Source organism: Propithecus coquereli, unplaced genomic scaffold (assembly GCF_000956105.1).
Source record: "Propithecus coquereli isolate 6110/MARCELLA unplaced genomic scaffold, Pcoq_1.0 Scaffold128, whole genome shotgun sequence".
Classification (NCBI taxonomy): domain Eukaryota; kingdom Metazoa; phylum Chordata; class Mammalia; order Primates; family Indriidae; genus Propithecus; species Propithecus coquereli.
In genome coordinates, this window is record NW_012136969.1 from 1,643,005 (window position 1) to 1,661,937 (window position 18,933).

The window sequence follows — 18,933 nt, forward strand, 5'->3', positions numbered from 1 at the left end:
GAGGAGGTGACTGCGGAACTGGGTCTTGAAGGATGAGTAGGGACTTGAAAGGCAGACAGGAGGCTGAGGACTGGCCACATGTTGGCTGCACGGCTGGGAGTTGCAGGAGAGGAAGGTAGCTGTAGTGGGAGTGCGAGAAAAGGCCACAAGGAAAGTTGGGAACAGAAGTTATAGGGCTACAGAACATGGGACAATTTTTGGTGACATGGCTGTCCTTGGAGACTGGCAGTTGCCTGAAAATTTGGGGGATTTCTTCTCTCTTAGGTGGGAGCGGAGGTGGAGGGCTCCGGCCCGGTCTGGGGCTTGGATGTCGGCTCTGGCTCCGGTGACCAGATGGGCAGCGAGGAGCTGCTGAGGGTGAGTTGAAGGATGACGTGGGCTGGTGTCCAGGGCTGCCTCCGGAACCACCCGGGAGGGAGGGACACGGGGGAGGGTGATACATGGAACCAGACCGGCCACCGGTGAGGATTGTTGGCGGCAAATCCATGCGTTCATTTTTCCTTGACTTTTGTATATGTTCGAACTTTTCCCCTTTGATGAGCTTCGTTTTGTTCCACATGGGTATGAGCCTACGTTTACACTCAGGCCCTCCTTTCTCCACGTTGCTCCCTCCGCTGGCGGCCTGGAGTAGGCTGCTGTGCAGCAAGGTCCTGCAAGTCCCCACCTCCCTACTCTCACCCTATTCATGAGAGACACCTTCTGCTTCTTCTCTCGGTAGCATTTCATACTTTGGCTTCCAAAACCTTCTCGAAATCCTCCCTACACTTAGGCAACCCCCTCCCGACCTCTCCAGACTCCTCTTTCTCCCTCCTTGGGGCCTCTTGCTCCCCTGGCCACCTTCCCATGTCTGGGGCTCCCCCAGTCCCTTTCTAAATTGCCCGTGGAGAGCCCCCCTCCAGCTGTAGCTGGTGCCTCTGTCCCGGGGACCCCAACCTCACTTCCCCGCCTCCTGTGGGTGCCCCTGTGCTGAAGCCCCACTTAGAAGCTCCACTGGGCTGCCCCTTGGCCCACTCCTAGTGGCCAGGGCTGGAAAGGTCTGACTTGGTGGATGCACGGATGGAGCGCGTGGACCTCCCAGGCTGGTGGGATCAGGCAGCTCAGAGGCCAAAGAGACTAGGACACTCCAGGGGGACTTTAACAACCAGGCTGCACCAACAGACTGTGTTTGACTGACATCACAGTTAATCAGAAAACTAAGTTAGCCAGAGCACCTCTGAGAATTCCAGCTAATTGGTTCTTTATTGTATACACCCATTCGGGAGAAAACATGATATAATGGGCTCAGAAAGACCTAGATTCAAATCCTGGCTCTTCCAGTAATTAACTGTGTACGTATGAGCCTTGAGTCACATTATCTCACTGAGCCTCTGTTTCCCCATCTGCTAAATGGGAACAGCAATGGCTACTTGTAGGGCTGTTGTAAGAAATGGAGAGAATGTATGCAATACATATGCTGAGTGTATATTGACCCTCCCTCACCGTCTCTAACAGAGTGTCTGTGTTTTAGGGTCCTCCAGGTCCCCCGGGCCCACCTGGCTCACCTGGGATTCCAGGAAAACCAGGAACTGATGTTTTCACGGGACCCCCTGGATCTCCTGGCGAGGATGGAGCTGCTGGTGAACCCGGGCCCCCGGTGAGCAACTGAAGTCCTCTCCCCTCTCTGTGGCCACGGGGCTTGCATTAGCCACGGAGGGGCGTGCAGATTGCAGACCCAGCACCGTCTAAGGCTCACAGTGGGCAGAGAGCAGCTGGCAGATTGTAAACAGAAATACTCCTCATCTGAGTTGCTGCCGAGACTCGCAAGGGGCAGCAGCCAAGAAAACCCTCCCCCTACACATCACTTTGCTGCTTCATCATGGTTGGTACAGGCGATCCCTGACTTACGGGGGTTCCACTTAATGATTTTCCGACTTTATGACGATGGGAAAGTGACATGCATTCAGTAGAAACCATGCTTTGAGTACCTATGCAATCGTTCTGTTTTTACTTTCAGTACAGCACTCAGTAAATTACATGATATATGTAACACTTTATTATAAAGTAGGCTTTTTGTTAGATGACTTTGGGTGTTCTGAGCTTGTTTAAGGGAGACTAGGCTAAGCTATGAGGTTCAGTAGGTTAGGTGTGTTAAATGCATTGTCGGCCAGGCGTGGTGGCTCACGCCTGTAATCTCAGCATTTTGGGAGGGTGAGGCGGGAGGATCCCTTGGGACCATGAGTTTGAGACTAGCCTGGGCAATATAGTGAGATCCCCATCTCTACAAAAAAATTTGAAAATTAGCTGGACATGGTGACACATGCCTGTAGTCCTAGCTACTGGCGAGGCTGAGGCAGGAGGGTTGCTTGAGCCCAGGAATGAGAGGCTGCAGTGCCCCATGATCATGCCACTGCACTCCAGCCTGGGTGTCAGAGTGAGATCCTGTCTCCAAAAAAAAAATGCATTTTTGACTTAAGATATATGGGCTTATTGGATGTAACCCCATCATAAGTTGCGGAGTGTCTATGTAGGAAATGCAGGAATCATAGGACATCAGAGCTGGGCTTGGGGTGCGAGACCCTTGGAGACCATCTAGTCTAACCCTGCCCACAGAGGAGGAAATGTGACCCAAGGAGCAAAGGACACAGGTGCACAGTCAGCAGTGGCCCAGCTGGGGCTAGGGACTGGTACTTCTGCCTTGGACCTGACACCAGGCCCTGGGCCCACCAGCCTCACCCACTCCCAAGCTTGTCTTTCTTTCCTAGGAAGGGTTTATACGTGAATCTTAGCAGAGATGTTGTGGACTGATTGTCACTCTTGTTCCCAGGGCCCCAAAGGACAGCCTGGAGTTGATGGAGTCACCGGCCTTCCCGGGATGAAAGGGGAGAAGGTATGGGGCACATGGGAGGTTCCAACACGTGGGAGCCCCCAGGCCCACTCCTCTCTCTCTGACCCCTCTGCCAGACCTTGCCTCTTATGTGCCTGACTCTCTACTGGGCATCTCTGCTGGATGTCCCTGTCACGGAACTCATTCTGCCCACTCCCGTGTGTTCCCAGCTTCAGTGAACAGTCTTCGCTAGCTCCTCCCTCCTCTCCCTTCCTGCTGTGATGGGTCAGTTGCCCGGACTGCCCAGTCTGCCCTCCAGATCTCTCACCTTTCTCTCCCCCTGAGCTGGCCTCATCTCTTCTCGCCTCATCACTGCCCGGTTCTGTCCACCCACATTCCACCCTCTGGCCTCCTGCCCCGTCCACCTTCTGTAGCAGGCTTTTGTCGGTCACTGCCCTGGCCACTGAGAAAACTCACAGAGCTCCACTGCTTGCAGGACAAGCCCTCACTCTGTGCAGACCTCCAGCCCTTCCCAGCCTGCACTGGCTGTCTCTCTTTCCCGCCAGCCTCTTGGCCTTTGCACGTGGTCGTCTCCCCGTCTGGGACATCGTTTTCCTTGTCCCCCAAGGTCCAGTTCAGATACATCTTCTGGGAAGCCGTCCCCAGTGCTTTGTGAGCAGAAAGTCTCCTTTCTCCACTTTCTATTAGCACAATATTCATGCTGTGAGAGCCTTCCTAGCCATGACAGCACAGGTGTTCTCTTACCTGTCTGCTCCTCACCCTCACCCTGACGTAGAGCCATAGGACTGCCCCTGCACCCTTAGAATCTTGCACAGGCCTCTGAGCATCTGATGAATGAATGAAACTTGCTCAGACACCATTCATCTGCTGTTCCCAGAGTTTGGCCTGCCTTCATTCTCTTCCTTCTCCGTCTGTCAGCCCTCGCTGGTGCTGCTGGGGTCAGGAGACGGTGAGTCCTGCCCCTGCAGGGCTCCCAGCCTGCTTGGTGAGACAGGCCGTGCCTGGCAAAGGGAGGCAATGCAGGCAAGGTGAGCCTCGTGCTAGGGACGTGGCCAGTGGGTTTTCCTGGTGTCAGAGGAGGCAGAGGCCAGCCCAGCTGGGATGGGATGAGGGGACCTTCCGTGCCCCCCTCACGGATGAAGACATGGAAAATGCTGACTTACTAGACACCACCGTCACTGAACTGCATTTCTAGTTTCCATCAGCCCTTGAGTGTGTTTATTTTAGTTGAAACAGTAACTCAATTTTCGTGGAAAGCTTATTTCTCAGAAAAAGAAACAATTGTCAAACTTTGAAAAACTCATTTTACATGTACCAACTGTTTCATGAGAAATTGAGTTTTGCAGGAAACACCACAGACCTACACTCATCTTACCTGATTTCTTACCGCCTCCCTCCCCCACCCCGCCCCCACACAGCCCTCCCGTACTCGGTCTTGCACTGAAAGATGCCCACAGCTGCGCACAGAGCACCGCGCAGGCGCACTCTGCAGCTGCTCCCGGAATCAGCTGTGCACAGAGCCGCAAGCTTGTCCAGGATGGCTGTTGGCATCCATCACTTGTTTGTTTATTTGGTTTTCCCTGAAAGTTACTGAGTGTCAGTTTGTTGAACTTTGTGTATATGATGCTTTCTGACCAAGTAAAAGCTGACCCTTGAAGGACTTGGAAATTTGCATCTGCTGAAGGGAAACCTTGCACATGACATTACCTTAAAAAAAAGAAAAGAAATAAAGCAAGGAGTATATTCTAGATGTAAAATAACAAAAATGTGCTAAAGAAAATGAACAATCTCAGGGATGTAACAGAATGTAAGATCCAATGATCCATTTGTCCCTTAATTCCACACCGTAATATCTGCCTTTCAGCTTGCACACCTCCGGTGACAAGGAACTCACTCCCTGTCCAGGCAGTGCCTTCCACGGTTGGGTAGAGCCACTTGCAGGGAAGTCTTTCCTCACGCTTCGATGAAGTCAGCCTCCCTTCTCATGAACAGGGCACAGAGACCAGTCTAGGCAGTTATCTAAGGTGGAGTTACCCTCCCCCCACACACAGCCCCGCCCCCCGCCAAAGAATAAGGCTCGGCTTATTTAGGTGGAAAAAATTTTAATTTATATATAATCATTATTATCAAATGTTGGATTATGATCAAAATGTGGATGGTCATTAAGAATTTATCAGATAGATTATTGTATGCTGAGTTCAGCAATAGAAGTATTCCTTAATTTATTTTTCCAAAATGAAGAGGAGCAGCTAACGCTAACACCTTTAGCCCGAGAAGGAATAGGTGAGGGGTTGCCTGCCTTCTCAGCTGGAGATGTTTCTGGAAAGAATGCTGAGGAATTTGTCAGAGAAGATGGCAGAAAACATTCCTTTCTGCTTTTTGCACTGCAGATTCTGCCAGCGGTTCTTCAGAACATATCTAGGAGTAACAGTGGTCACTGTTTTTCTTCTTTCAGAATCTAAACCATTCATGTTATTCTGCAGTTTCAAAAGGTACCAGGACACTTGGGCAGGCAAGAGTTTATGCTTGGAAATTTTCCTTAGTTCCCAGAATTGCTGAGGAACATTGAGTTCCCAGTAACTACCTTTGAGTAATTTCACTGTGCTGCTGAACTGTCATTGTCAAATCAGCTTCTGTCTCTCCCATAAGATGTATGAGAAGTGCGATTGAATTGTTATCATCTTCCCTTTCTCCGAGTAATCCCAATTTGTCTGTGCACAATTCTTTAAATCTTGTATAATAAAGAACAGAGCCGCAAGCGGCTTTTGCCTAGGATTCAGTAATGGGTTTAGAGCTTGTAACGACATGTTTAAATGACACATGTTCCATTTTATATCCTTTTTCATCATCAGTAGTGTTCAGTACAACATCTGGATGATAGAACTCTGTAAAATCAAATAGACCATAGTCAATTGTAATGGATAACAGCCTGGTTATCAGTATTACAAACACCAGGCACGAAACCAACAGGCATCCAAAAGGCAGTAAGTTGTGCTGTCTCAAATGTCACAATAAGAAAAAAAATCCATGTATCCGTTAGGTTCTTTGATGTTCCTGTGTGCTGAAACCTGGTAATGTCCTTAGTAAATCCAGTTCACCATAATGAGCCAACATTTAGTGAGTTCTAAACCATGATTTTGCAACATGCAGCACGACTATTCCTCATTCATTGCAAGGTTTCCATTGTGGAACTGGTATCTCTGTATTTTGCCACTTACAACCACACCTGCAGCTCTGCCAGTTGGAATTCTGAGAAAGTGCATGGCCTCACTGCACAACAATTCTCTCATTAAGAAAGGATGCACAACTCCACCACCACCCTTTGGGGAGTGTGAGCCTGTTCATTGGAGCTCCCATTTTCCACCCTGTCTGTTCACAGGAATTCTAGTAAGGTGGGTGGGCTCCTCCACCCCCACGCTGATCTGCTCATGTTACAAACTGATGGCCACCGTATCTGTGAGCCAATGGAATAGATCCAAATACTATCTTTTTACCATGTACGAGCTGGAGAAAATCATCTAAGACAGATAAATCAAGATCCAAAGTATCTTCTAGAATTTCCTTTGAGACTCCTACAGATGCACTCTTGATTTGAAAGGAACAGAGAAGGCAAGTCAAAAAATACAGTTTTTTACTTTCTAGACATCATTTTCTTTAACAGCATCAACTGGCAACACAACTATAAGGTTTTCAGCGATGAGGCTACTTTAGATTCTATTTCACAATAGCCCCAATGGTGGTTTAACTTGTTACTGGAGAGACACATAAGGTTGGCACTTCCGTCAAGGGCAGATGGCAACAGGCAGTAGGCGACAGCGTGACCAGTCACACCCAAGAGAAGCAGACACAGAAACTGTAGCCTCTGGTTTAGGCAACAACATGGGAACCCAATTATTTGAGTGGAAGGTCACGCTTAGTTTCTCCCTGGTGGAGCAGGAAGGTGGCTGGGCCCAGCGGCTGCTACTGCCTTCACTGAACACTCCGGCTCCTCCCACCTCCCATCTCAGAATGGCCCCCCATGGCTCCTGTGCCAGGGAGCTGCCAAGGTTCCCTGAGGCTGCCTCAGGGGCCCCTGCAGAGGGCTTTGATTGCAGCAATTCCATGCCACTCCATCATCACCCTTCCTGCCTGCAGAGCCAGGTGCCTCCTCCTAGAGGCCCAGGGCCTACCCCATCCTCACCCCTGCAGTCCCCACTCCTAAGGCCAAGGATTGGGTAGGGTCTCCCAACAGGAAAACAAAGGAATTGTCATTGCAAGAGACAGAACCTTTCCCACGTCCCGTGCATGCCTCCATATGTGAGGCATTTGTCTTCCTCCAGCATCATGCGGCAGCCCTCACCTGGCAGATCCACGAACCTCACCCAGGAGGGCAGCCAGGTCCCTGAGGAAGGGTAGCGCAGCCTCCAAGCAAAGAGCATGGGCTTCCGGTCTGCGAAGGAGCCAAGGAGATTGCTGTGTGTTGGTTGCCCATGGTGTGTAGGTCTTTTTGCTGGGCAGCCATGGGCTCACCTTTCTCCTTTCTCCTTTACCCCAAGGGCTGGGTTTAGGCTCATCCTCAACTGGGGTTCCAGAGGGTCAGAGCTGGAAGGCACCTGCAAGCTGAGTTAGCCCCCTGTTCCCTGACTGTGTCCTGGCAGAAGCATGGGACTCTGGGGAAGTGCTTCAGGGCTGTTAGGTTGCAGGACAGAGCAACTCTAGGCATTTTTTCTAATTAAATTTTAATTATAAAAATAGCATATGAACACATTTTTAAAGAGGAAACAGGCCTCCTGTGCCCTATTTCCTCTTTAATTATTCTTGTGGGAATAGATCCTCTAGTCATATTTTCAGAGATCTATAGATGGCATAGATCTTTCTGAGACCTCGGATGTTTAAAAATTCTTAAATGTCTTTATTTTGTTCTCATTTGCCTGGGTACAGCACCCTAGGTTCAGAGTCATTCGCGCTTGGTGATTTGGAGATGCTCTCCACCGTCTTCCAGCACCCAGTGCTGCCAAACACAAGTCAGATTTCGCTCTGATTCTCACATTGTGTGTCGAAGGTCATTGGACTTTTCTCTTTGGCAGATTTGGAGATTTATTTTTCTTTATTGTTAGTATCGAGAAATTCCCCTGCATGGTAACTACATGTGGATTCTTTTCAAAATTTATTCTTCCATTTATCCTTCTTGGTACTCTATGATCCCTTTTAGGGGTAGGGAGAGAGGGTGCTCTTTAATCTGGAGACTTCTGTGGTTTCTTTCAGAAATTTTCAGCTATGTTTTCTGAAAATACTGCTTTCTCTTTATTCTCTGTATTCACTCCTTCTGCCACTGAAATTGCACAGATGTTGGAACTTCTGGTTCTGTCCTCTGTATCTCTTAACTATTTATTTAATCTTTCTAGGGCTTTATCTTCTTGTGTTGCTTTCTGAGAGTTCTGTTGCCTGGTCTCTGTGTTAGTTCTTTCCTCTAGTGTGCCTGTTGTTATTCAGTCCTTCTGTGGAGTTCTTCAACAGTTTTATATTTTTGTTTCCAAGATCTCTAATTGGTTCTCTTTCATAACCATTGTTCTTATTTCACAATAGCTTATCCTTGTTTCATCCTCCCTTTTCTGTCCGAGAGCACACATTGTTTACTTAAAGTGCTGACTGCATTGTTTTGTTAACTCTGTTTCCTCTGGTGTGTATTCTGTGGTTGACTTTGTTGTCTCTCATAGTGTTGCCTTTCCTCAGATGTTTGGTGTTTCTTGCTTGTGTTTGCTTTTAAAATTGGGGTCCACTTTAGTCTGTTTTCTGCCTCTGTGCAGACTTTGGGGAGGTGAGCAGTAGCTATTTCTGAGACTTGCAGGTTTCAGGAAGGGAGTGGAAGGAGTGGGTTGTGCCATCAGCTGGGCACCTTGGCAGCTGATCTTCCGAGTTTGGGGTGCCACTGGACCTCCCAGAGTCACCTGGGGCTCTGCCCCATCTCTTAGCCCCAACAAGCAACTCTTATTGTTCTTCTAAAATTAAGGCACCCAGAGTTGCTCCTCAGCAGGAGTGGGTGGGAGAAGAGAGGAGAAGGTGAGCTGGATGTCTGGCCTGCTGCAGAATTTCTATAGTATTTTTTAAGAGACAGGGTCTTGCTCTGTTGCCCAGGCTGGAGTGCAGTGGTGAGATCATAGCTCACTGTAATCTCCAACTCCTGCGCTCCAGTGATCCTCCCACCTCAGCCTCCCGAGTAGCTGGGACTACAGGTGTGTGCCACCGAGCTGGCTAATGCTGCAGAATTTCAGGGTGTCCCCTTGCCTACTGCCCATGGCCATGCCCTGCGCCTGGCTCCCGCCACCTCTGTGCAGGGATCTTTCTTCCCGCGGTTTCTCTCGGTGGCTGAGCCTGTCTTCAGTTTCCCCGTCTGTTTCCCATTGGCATTCCTGTTTCAGATCCAGTGTGGATCCCCGTCTTATTTTTGAGCGTGGCTGTTTTAGAACTACTCATTCTGTCATTCCTATGGATTTGATGCATGGAGGGGATTCGAGCCCAGGGACAACAGGGACTGGGGGAAGGGCACAGTCTCAGATGGCTGATACACCATAGTCAGTGTCAGGACCTTCTGTGTGTCCATCAACTGCTGGCTTCTTCTCTCACAGGTGCGTTTGTGGTTTCCTCAGAGAGTCTCCATCTGGGGGCCCCACTGCAGTCCTCTGATGTAGGGCAGTGACCTGCAGCTGACCCCTCCCGCCGCCTGTTGCTCTTTCCCCTGCCTGGAGCTCACAGCTGGCTCCTTTCTGTGGGATCCACATCTAGCCCCCCAGGAGACTGTAGTGTGGTCCCCACTGGGGGTGGATGTGTAACCCCTCCCCTGTTCTGTCCCCTGGGGGCTACTCCAGCCAACGTTTCATCTTTAGATCTTTCCAGAAGAGAGTCAGTCATCATCCCCCATATCTCCAAAAGTCTGGGGGATAGATAGCAGTTCTTGAAGCCCCTCCCTTGGTTCAGAGCAGGGGAAACATCCCTTTACTTCTGTCATGGAGGGATGCGGGAGGGGACCACCCCAGGGTTCTGATGACTTTGCAAGGGGATTCTGTGACCTCTCTCTGGTTAATCTTCAGCTTCTCTGGTTTACTCTTGAGGAAAGTGATGAGCTGATGGCTGAAAAGTGGATTTCACAAGCTTCCAGCAAGATTTGCCTAGCAGACTGGCCTCTATTATAATGTGCTCAGCTTGGAGACATCAGGCAGAACCAGACAGAAAGAGTCCCATTTTAACATCCTATTACTTAAGAGTCCATAGTTCTGCATTTTCTTCTAAACCTACCTAATGAGATGTATATTAATTGGCCCTTGTTTTTGTTTTTTTCAGGGAGCAAGAGGGCCCAATGGCTCAGTTGGTGAAAAGGTAAAAAAAAAAAAAGAAATAAGCTTTCTCCTCCCTTCTGACTCCCCTTTCTTTGGGTTTACTATAATTGGACTGTTGGGCTGGAGTATTGAATGTATAAGTGTCACGGAGCAGAGAGAAACACGTCTCAAAGGAATGGCTTGGGGAAGGCAGAACAGCTGGGATGGTGGGGATTAAACACCCTTCCCTGTTTCCTCCTTCCCCACCCCTCCCTACAAATGCATTCAGACGAGTGCGTCAGCCCATCTCCAAGTAAATGTCAATTAGCAAGACAGCCGTTTCTGTACCATTAAGCAGTAGCGATCAGAGAATTCATCAACCTAATTAACTTCCAAGAGTGATTTTCTGCTGTTGTTCCTTCCATGAGTGAACCCAGGGCTGGGTAATCAGCCTTTCCTCTTCCTTACAGGGTGACCCTGGCAACAGAGGCTTACCAGGGCCCCCAGGGAAAAATGGACAAGTTGGCACTCCTGGGATCATGGGACCCCCAGGGCCTCCTGGTCCCCCTGGTCCCCCAGGCCCTGGATGTGCAATGGGACTTGGATTTGAGGTACTTTCCTCCCTTTCTGTGATGGTTAAAGAACAATGTGCATTAAGGGCTGCGGGAAAGACCAGCTGGCTGAACGCTGGCCCAAGGGCAGAAGCTGTGCCAGCTCCCCTCGGAGCCCCCAACTCCCAGCAGCACACCTGGCACAAGTGGGCACTCAGAAATTGGATCTGAAATTCTCATTCTTCCTCCTTCCCCAGGATACTGAAGGCTCTGGAAGTATCAGTCTGCTGCATGAACCCAGAATCTCCGGACCTGTGGTTCCTAGTGTAGGTTGACTGTGGAACCTTCAGTATGAGGATTGCCACAGTAGAGCGAGGGGACTGTGGGTGCATCCTGGCTCACCTCTCTCAATAACTCTCCTTCTCAGTGCCTCCAGCCCGCAGCTGTGCAGCGGGGAGACGAGGTGCCACTTGCGGCCTGTTTCTCTGAGAAGCAGCCCGGGAGTTTTGCACAGAACATCATGTGGGAAGAAAACTTGAAACCCACCTTGTCTTTCTTCATCTGTTTTTCTCTGTCCCCATCTCCCTCCCCAGTCCTTTACCACCAAGCATCTCTGCTTCATCGCCGCCCTCCTGTTGCCCCATTTCAACACCCTGTGCTCCTGGCAGACGCTTCTCTCAGCTGCATCTTTTAATAGCTCTGATCCTGTCGCTCTCTGACTCTGGACGGGGAATTTGCCCGTCATCCTTTCTTCCTGTTGCACGGAGGAAATCAGCGAGAGAGCCTGGGGCGAGATGGCAAGACGAGAAGAGAGATGGAGTGTGAGAAAAGCGGTTGGAAGAATAATCATGTATCTGTTTGTTTTGCCAGGGTCCCAAAGGAGAGAAAGGAGAGAGGGGACCCAAGGTGAGGTCAATCCGGAGGTGGGGGTGGGAGGACTTTCCAGCCTGGTTCTAGGAACATTATCCACATACAGTGATTTTTGTTTTCACTTCTCGCTGCTGTAACCAGGGTGACAGGGGGATGGATGGAGCCAGCATTGTGGGACCCCCTGGGCCCAGGGGGCCACCTGGGCGCGTGGAGTTCTTGTCGAGTGTGAGTACCATCCAGGTCGGAGCTTGCCTACACGTTTCCTGCCTTTGCTAAAGGGGAGAAAATATTGTCCGCACGTCAGGGCTGCTGCTTACGCAAGGGGCACACAGCCAGCGTCCGCTGCTGAGAGGGTTGGAATGTGGGTTGGGACCAGATCACGGTCCACCCAATATTGAGACATCACATTTGTGAGAAAGTGTGGCCCTTCTAGAGAAATAACATCATGCTGATAGACAACAGAAAGACAAAAAGCTCCAAATAACTGGAAAAAGGATGTCTAAAGTTAAAGAGGAAAAAAAGTATGATTAAAAAATACCAAGTGTGGGTAGGGTGTGGAGAAAATGTAATCTCGTGTGCTTCTGGTAGAAGTGTAAACTGTATGGCCCCTTTGGACGGCTCCTTGGCAGTCTCTTAAAGCTAAAAATATCCACACTCTGAAATTCCACATGGAACGATCTCTACACAATATGGTTGAGTGAAAAACACAAGTTGAAGAATAATACATACAGCCTGGTGCCATTTATGTAAAATAACCACATGGACAAAACACACACACACACACACACACACACGCATATCCCAACACTATGTGCTTTCTACAGCTATACATATATATATTTTTAAAATCTTAAAAGAGAGAAGACATTCATGTATTGTGTAATTTTAAAATGAATTAAAAGAGGAAAGTGCTAAGGCAGCTCAGGGCTGTTTTCTAGGAAGTGGGAGGGAGGGTGTACTTGGCAGAGGGCTGGGAGCATTCTCAGTGGCTGCCATGCTCTGCCATGCTGGGCGGCTTCAGTTAAAGCCTCGCTGCCAGGAGCAAGGCGGGACACATGCCATCTTTTGTCCTCATTGTCTGATTTTTCTCTTTTCAGTCTTTGATCAACATCACCCACGGATCCATGAACTTGTCGGGCATTCCTGAGCTTGTAGGGCCTCCGGTTTGTATCCACAGCTGCCCTGGAGTGAGGTTCCTACCCACATATCCTTGTTCTAGCAAAGTTGGACTGGTTTTGGAATCCGTTAGCTCCTGAAGCATAGAACTAGAGTATATCGAAGGAGAATGGAAAGAGAACTTTGCATTTTTGAAAAGCCACTGTCACATTAATTTGATCATGTGGAGAGTTTTGTCCGATGCAGTGGAAGCTTCTGGTCCGATACATCAGAATTGTGTGTAATGGAAATCAGAGGGTCCTTGGTAAAAAACAAACTGACACCTGTGCAACACTTTTGCCTATTTTTACTCACATTATCTTATTTCACAGACCAGAAAGAGCCTAGAAAGACCTATCGTTGTGCTCTTGGGAAACTGAAGCATGAGGAGGGAGTGTGACTTGTTTCAATTTGTCTAGCCCCATTTTAAGATCAGGAAAGTAACACACAAAGAAGACGCATTATTTCTGCAAGTCCACAGAATGGACTTGTGTCTTTGGCACAACGGAAGCTAAGAGGAAGGAAGCTTCCTCCTGCAGCCTGCATACAGATCCCTGTTGCATCTCCCAGCACCTGCTGGCCAGCGGGGGAGAGAGCGTGTCAGTGTTTCTTGCACTGGACGTGAGGGAAGGACACGGGGGCCAGGCTGGCCTGTGGGCAGTGGGCTTACTAAGGTGTCTCCTGTGGGTGCCAGGGTCACCCAGGATCGCATGGCTTCAAGGGTGCCAAAGGAGATGGTGGGCTCCCTTTCCTTGATTTCCGCTAAAACAGATAATCCAAAACACCCCAGTAATCAAACCCTAGAACAAACCCGCTAACAAACAAGTCTGTTCACAGTGGGTCTTTGTTTTCCCCAGACTATGGGAGGTTTAGGGCATTAGGTGGGTTGGTACTAAAGCAACACACTGACCGTGTAAATCCAGAGATGGGGCATCTGTTCTAGTAGTCCCGGCATTACCACGCCTGCACCCCTTCTCTCTTCCCCACCTCCTTCCACTCACTGCCCTCCCCTTGGGCGAATCCACACCTTCAAGGTGCCCCTTGAAAACACAGCTGGATCAAGCTTTATCCTACTCAGTGGCAGCTCCCTCTCTGAGAGGACTCAAGTCATGGATGTCACCTTTATGCTTTTCCAGCCCGTGATGTATACAGTGTGGGGAGAGACCTGTCACTGTCTGGTGTTCTCTCTCTCTCTCTACATACATATATAGATAGATAGATTCTGCCAAACTCGTATGCCTTTAATAGCTGCAAGTGTCTCAGGTTGTCAGGAAGAAGAGTCCCGGCCCCCTGTGGCGTGAAGCGCAAACTCTCTGTGTCCTGGGTACTTTAAACTGGCTGGTCCTTTAAAATTCTCACTCCTACTAAGGGAAAAGAACTGAGTCCCTCCAACACATCCCTAAACTAAAAGAACTACTCCAGTAGTTCTTTTCTTCCACCCCAAATATCCCAGCCCACTCCCTGACCCTACTCCTCAGAGTTTATTTATCGGGGGCCTGAGGCTGTTTTCATCACCCCCAGAGATGTCAAACGTTGAGCAATTTCCTGGGGGAGAGGCTGTGACAAAGCATTGAGCTCTGGCTCCAGGGAGGCGCAGTGGCTCTGGGTACCCAGGCGCAGCTTCTACCTCGGGCCCTCACTAGCTGTGTGATCCTGCAGGGCTCCTCCCCCTCCCAGGCCTCATCCCCCTCTGCGTGGAGGAACATGCTCAGGCCTTTGGAAGGTGCTGGGAGGGAGTGGGCCCCAGGCACAGTTTCTTGCTGACTTGGGAAATGCTGACCCTAATCCCGCATGCTTTGTTTTGGTGTGTCACAGGGGCCAGACGGTACGCCTGGGCTGCCAGGATTTCCAGTAAGTACCACCATAGCCATCTTCCCATCTGTGTCCTGTGGCTGTGCTCATTCTGTTCCTTCCACCTGGAATGGCATTTCCTCCGTCTCTACATGACCACACTCTAGCGCCATCTTATTGATCAACCTTTCTCATTGCTTCCAGGGGATGCCTGGAAGTGTCCCCTGCTTTGAGTCCTGTAGACCTTTATTGTCACCATTCCTGTAGCTCTTCTCTGCCTTAAATAACAGTAGTTTGTGTCCTTGTCTTTTTTCCCTTGCCTGTTCTATGAACAATGATGGAGAGTTGGGTCTCACTCGCATCTCTTCCCCCAGACCAACTGAAGCCTGAGCCAGCAGTTGGCTTGCTCTGAATTCGAGTGCATGAGTCAAGCATTTCAAGTAGATAAAGTCCCAGTAGATAAAGTGCCTAGAGAGATAGGATGGTGGCAAGGGAGAGTGGGAAGGGAGGTGCACCATGGAATAGAAGTCTGATAATTAATAGCCTACGTACACCTTGATGGGGTTTTCGCCTTGGAAAGTAAAAACGCATTTCTGCATAGAAAGTGATTAGTTTTGTCTAAAAGTTTGGGCCTGTGCTGAGGCCTAGGGTCTGCCTTCAAGGTGGGACCTGCACAATTTCTCCAAGCCACTGCACCTCTGAAATGCCAACCGGTGCCACGTGCTGCTTCCAGATAAATGAAGGAAACCTGTCACAAATGTAAGAGACCTTTGTTCTTGATGGTGGAAAATTATAAGTGGTCTCTTTTTCTATTTCTTTATAATTTGCTGAACTTTTTACATTTTCTAAAGGAGCATACCCTATGATGACACTAAAAGTACATGTTAACTAGACATCAAAAAACGGAAGAATGTGGCCATGAGAAGACATGCTGGTTAGCAGAAGGGGCAAGACCTCTGAGATCCAGCCCTGCTTGGCTGCTCCAAGCCCTGGGGAATGTTCTAGAACATATTCTCCTCTAAATGAGTGGTTCTATGTTCCTGAGGGAGTCCCAGGCTCCACGGGGACCCTCCAGGACCACTGCAGAGAGTAAGGAGGGGGCCACACAGGCAGGATCCTGTGTGGAGGCCACCGACTTCCAATCAGGGGAGCTCCATTTGACATATTTTATATATCAGGCTTTCATTTAAGACTTTATTTGAAAAAAAAAAAAGGAGAGACAAGAGTTTCACAATAAATAATTACAACAAATATTTGAAAGTCACTGCTATAATGGGTAGCTCACCCTTTTACCCAGAAGACAAGACAGGGACTTGTGAAAAGTTAAATAGCAATAAAGTGTTGAAATGTTTTTTTGGGACAGACGTTGTGGCCGTGTGAGTCATTGTCACAGACTTTCATGTCTGTGTTGGAGTTGAGAAGAGGTCGTCGCCTCTGGCCGGCTCTGCAGAGGGGTGGGTGGGCATTCCTGCCGGGCATTGCTCTGGGGCAGAGCGGGCAGTGCAGAGAGGCCGAGGGGAAGGAGGCAGCCCTGGTGGTGCAGAAGGTGAGGTGTGAGGCCTGGCTGCGGCGGGCTGGGGTGTCAGACGAGGGTGCCTGGGTCCCATCTCATAGGCAGGGAGAACAGAGAAGGGATGGGAGTCCTATAACGGGAATGCAGGAGGCAGGCTGCTGGGTGGGCTGGGGGAGCTGTCAGGTAGGCGGAGGCAGCAGGACCAGATAATAGACTGTGTCAGTAGCACCAGTTGGAAGAAACCAATGTTCAAAGAGGCGTGGGGCCTCCCGGCCTCCTCACTCAGTGCTGTCTTCCTTCCACCAGATGGCAATTTCTGGGCCACTTAAAGTTAAGACAATAGCTCGTGGCTCATCATGATTTCCACTTGCCTGGGGAATGGCATGCTCTATTCTACTTTTTGAAAACAAAATCTTTTCTAATTAATTAGAGCATTTTAATCCTAAACAACAAAATACCCTACAACTATTCCTTCCAGGGCCCTAGAGGACCAAAAGGTGACACTGGCGTGCCTGGATTTCCAGGACTAAAAGGAGAACAGGTGAGAGAGGCCCAGGTGGGTGGGTGGGACTGGGCTCTGGAATTTGCCAACCATTTCAAATTGGCTGAAAGCAACTGTTAACATTTTTCTTCTTTGAGATACAATCCACATACCATAAAACTCACCCCTTTAAATTGTACAATGCAGTGATTTTTAGTAGATTCACAAGGTCGTGCAGCCATCACCGCTATCTAATTCTAGCACATTTTCATCATGCTGAAAAGAAACCCCATACCTGTTAGCAGTCATTCTCCAGCTGTTAACTTTTATTAGTAGAATGTCGAGGTTCCTCCATGAGATGAAAAGGTACACCATAGGTGGTGAAATTGATTTTCACCATAATTTAGGACGAGAACTCAACTGGACACTCCCTTGAATGCTGTTATCATGTGTTGTGTGCTTTGTCCAACCACCCGCGGGGCGTCCCCGTTGGAGTGTGTGCTCCCTGAGGACAGGCATCGCGCCAGCTGCTTTTCCATAGCTCCCATACTAGCACAGGGTATGCAAATAGTACTCAAAATGCTCATTGGATGAAAGAATGTATAATTAATGAATAGGATGGATGTTAATAAATGTAAATTATAAGTTGGGACATTCTTCAATTGGATGACAGTCTTGGTCCAAAATCTTTGGAGTCGATATTTAGCATCCAGAGAACTTTTTGAGAGCTCCCAGGCTATCAAACTGATCTTTGTACCCTTCTGTGTTTGCCTCTTAGAATTAACTTCCAAGCTGGTTTTTATAGGTAAGGGGAGAGTGACATCCATAAACAGGTTGCAAAGACTCTAGATGCGATTCCCTCATCCCCTCACCCATTTGTGTATTCATCCATCTTTCAGTCATAGCTGCCCTAAGGTGTGCCCGCCAGTACTAGGCACTGGGGTACAGACATAGATGTGAGGAACACATGCAAAGAGCTGACAGAGCATGCTCACTGCTGGAAGGGAGGTCGGTACAGAGCCAGTGGGAGAACTGTGCGACCCCCTGAGCCTGCCCTGGAGAGTCAGGAGGGTGGGTGTGCTCTGTGGGAGGAGGGAGCTTAGGCGTCTCTCCTCCTTTCCTCTCCCCGCCAGTCTACAATGGCCTCCAAAGAGGAGGAGAAAGGTTCCCATATCCAGTGGACCCCTGTTCTAGGGTGTGGAGGTTGTGCTCGGTGTGTGGGCAAAGGTTTGGCACCACAAGGAGGTGACGTCTTGGGATGCTTTTGCTGCCACATCTCCTGCAGAGATGGAATGGGGTTGGGGCAGCTCTGGCTTGATAGGAGGCCCAGACAAGCAAGAGCAGCTCTTGCTTTAAAGACTCTGTTTCCTGTGTAGTGAGGTCAGGTGGATCTAGAAGGACCAACGTGACACCCCGTCCCTAGCCCCCTGCCACCTTGAATGACTGGGATGGGCGCCCAGCAGCTCTGCTCCGGTCATCGCAGCAAACACGCTTTCTCTCTCTGTGCCTCTGATGCTTTTGTGCTTGCTTCTTCTCACTGCTGGCGTGCTCGGGACTGCCTTTCCTCACCAGCGGAGTGGTAAGACCCAAATACCAGGTGTGGGCTTAGGGGGATGGAGAGAAGAGGCTGCTCTGCTTGCTTTGGTCCCACTGCCCTGGCCACTTTCAGCCCGTAGAAAGGAGGCTTCTGTGCGGCTCAGCCCAGCTCCCCAGGAGCCAGCACTGAAGTCTGGGGCCAAAGCCTCGGAGTCACATAGGAGGTTTTTCTACTTGGCTTTGTTCTCTGGACATGTATCTTCTCAGAAGCCTTCTGAAATAGTAGATGGCTCTGCTGAGGACATGATTGGGAGCAAGATCCTGTGTCCTTGCCACCAGTCTGCCCATCTCCTATTTCCCAGCATCTAGGATAGCTTTGCCTAACAGTATAAGTGTTGGCACAGGAGCCTGGAGTTTGGAGACAAAGTTGCACATGGAGATTTGGTGCCTCTGTGTTGAGAGAGGCTCTAATGATTATACCTTCATCTCTTGCCTAATTTCAGGTGTTCTGACAAGAATAAATATTCTTGGTGGGAACAGATCTCAAGTCAAGTTGCTAGGAAAACAAGCTACCACATGTATTAGGAGCCAGCGGTGCCTTGAGGGCACCACGTAGGGAAAGGTAGACAGGACCGAGCTGGGGCTGGATGCTGGGGCGCTGAGGGTGAGGATGGAGATCTGCCATCAGTGGGAGCCCTGGAGGGGCGCGGAAGACCACAGCCCGTGTGCTAGGACAGTAACTCTGACGGCGCGTGGAGGGGATGGCTCAGGGAACATCCATTCATTTAGGGGGCTGTCGCAATACTGTAGTGAGAGGTAACGTGTAGCGGTGGGGTCAGGGATGGGAAGGCAAGAGAAATAAATCATGGCGGTACAACTGAGGGGTCTTTGTGAACCTCTGGACAAGGTGGCAAGGAGGA

At 49.5% G+C, this 18,933-nt stretch overlaps 1 protein-coding gene across 1 annotated transcript in view; it reads left to right on the top strand.

Annotated features, from left to right (window-relative positions):
- The window catches only part of COL15A1 (collagen, type XV, alpha 1), a 102,057-nt gene that overhangs the window by 57,857 nt on the left and 25,267 nt on the right, over positions 1-18,933 (top strand). Inside the window, exons 14-24 of the mRNA XM_012638303.1 lie at positions 265-357; positions 1,508-1,633; positions 2,804-2,866; positions 10,142-10,177; positions 10,587-10,727; positions 10,925-10,993; positions 11,538-11,573; positions 11,679-11,762; positions 12,635-12,700; positions 14,508-14,543; positions 16,475-16,537. Of these exons, the coding sequence (XP_012493757.1) occupies positions 265-357; positions 1,508-1,633; positions 2,804-2,866; positions 10,142-10,177; positions 10,587-10,727; positions 10,925-10,993; positions 11,538-11,573; positions 11,679-11,762; positions 12,635-12,700; positions 14,508-14,543; positions 16,475-16,537 (813 nt within the window). The remainder of the gene's footprint in view (positions 1-264; positions 358-1,507; positions 1,634-2,803; positions 2,867-10,141; positions 10,178-10,586; positions 10,728-10,924; positions 10,994-11,537; positions 11,574-11,678; positions 11,763-12,634; positions 12,701-14,507; positions 14,544-16,474; positions 16,538-18,933) is intronic.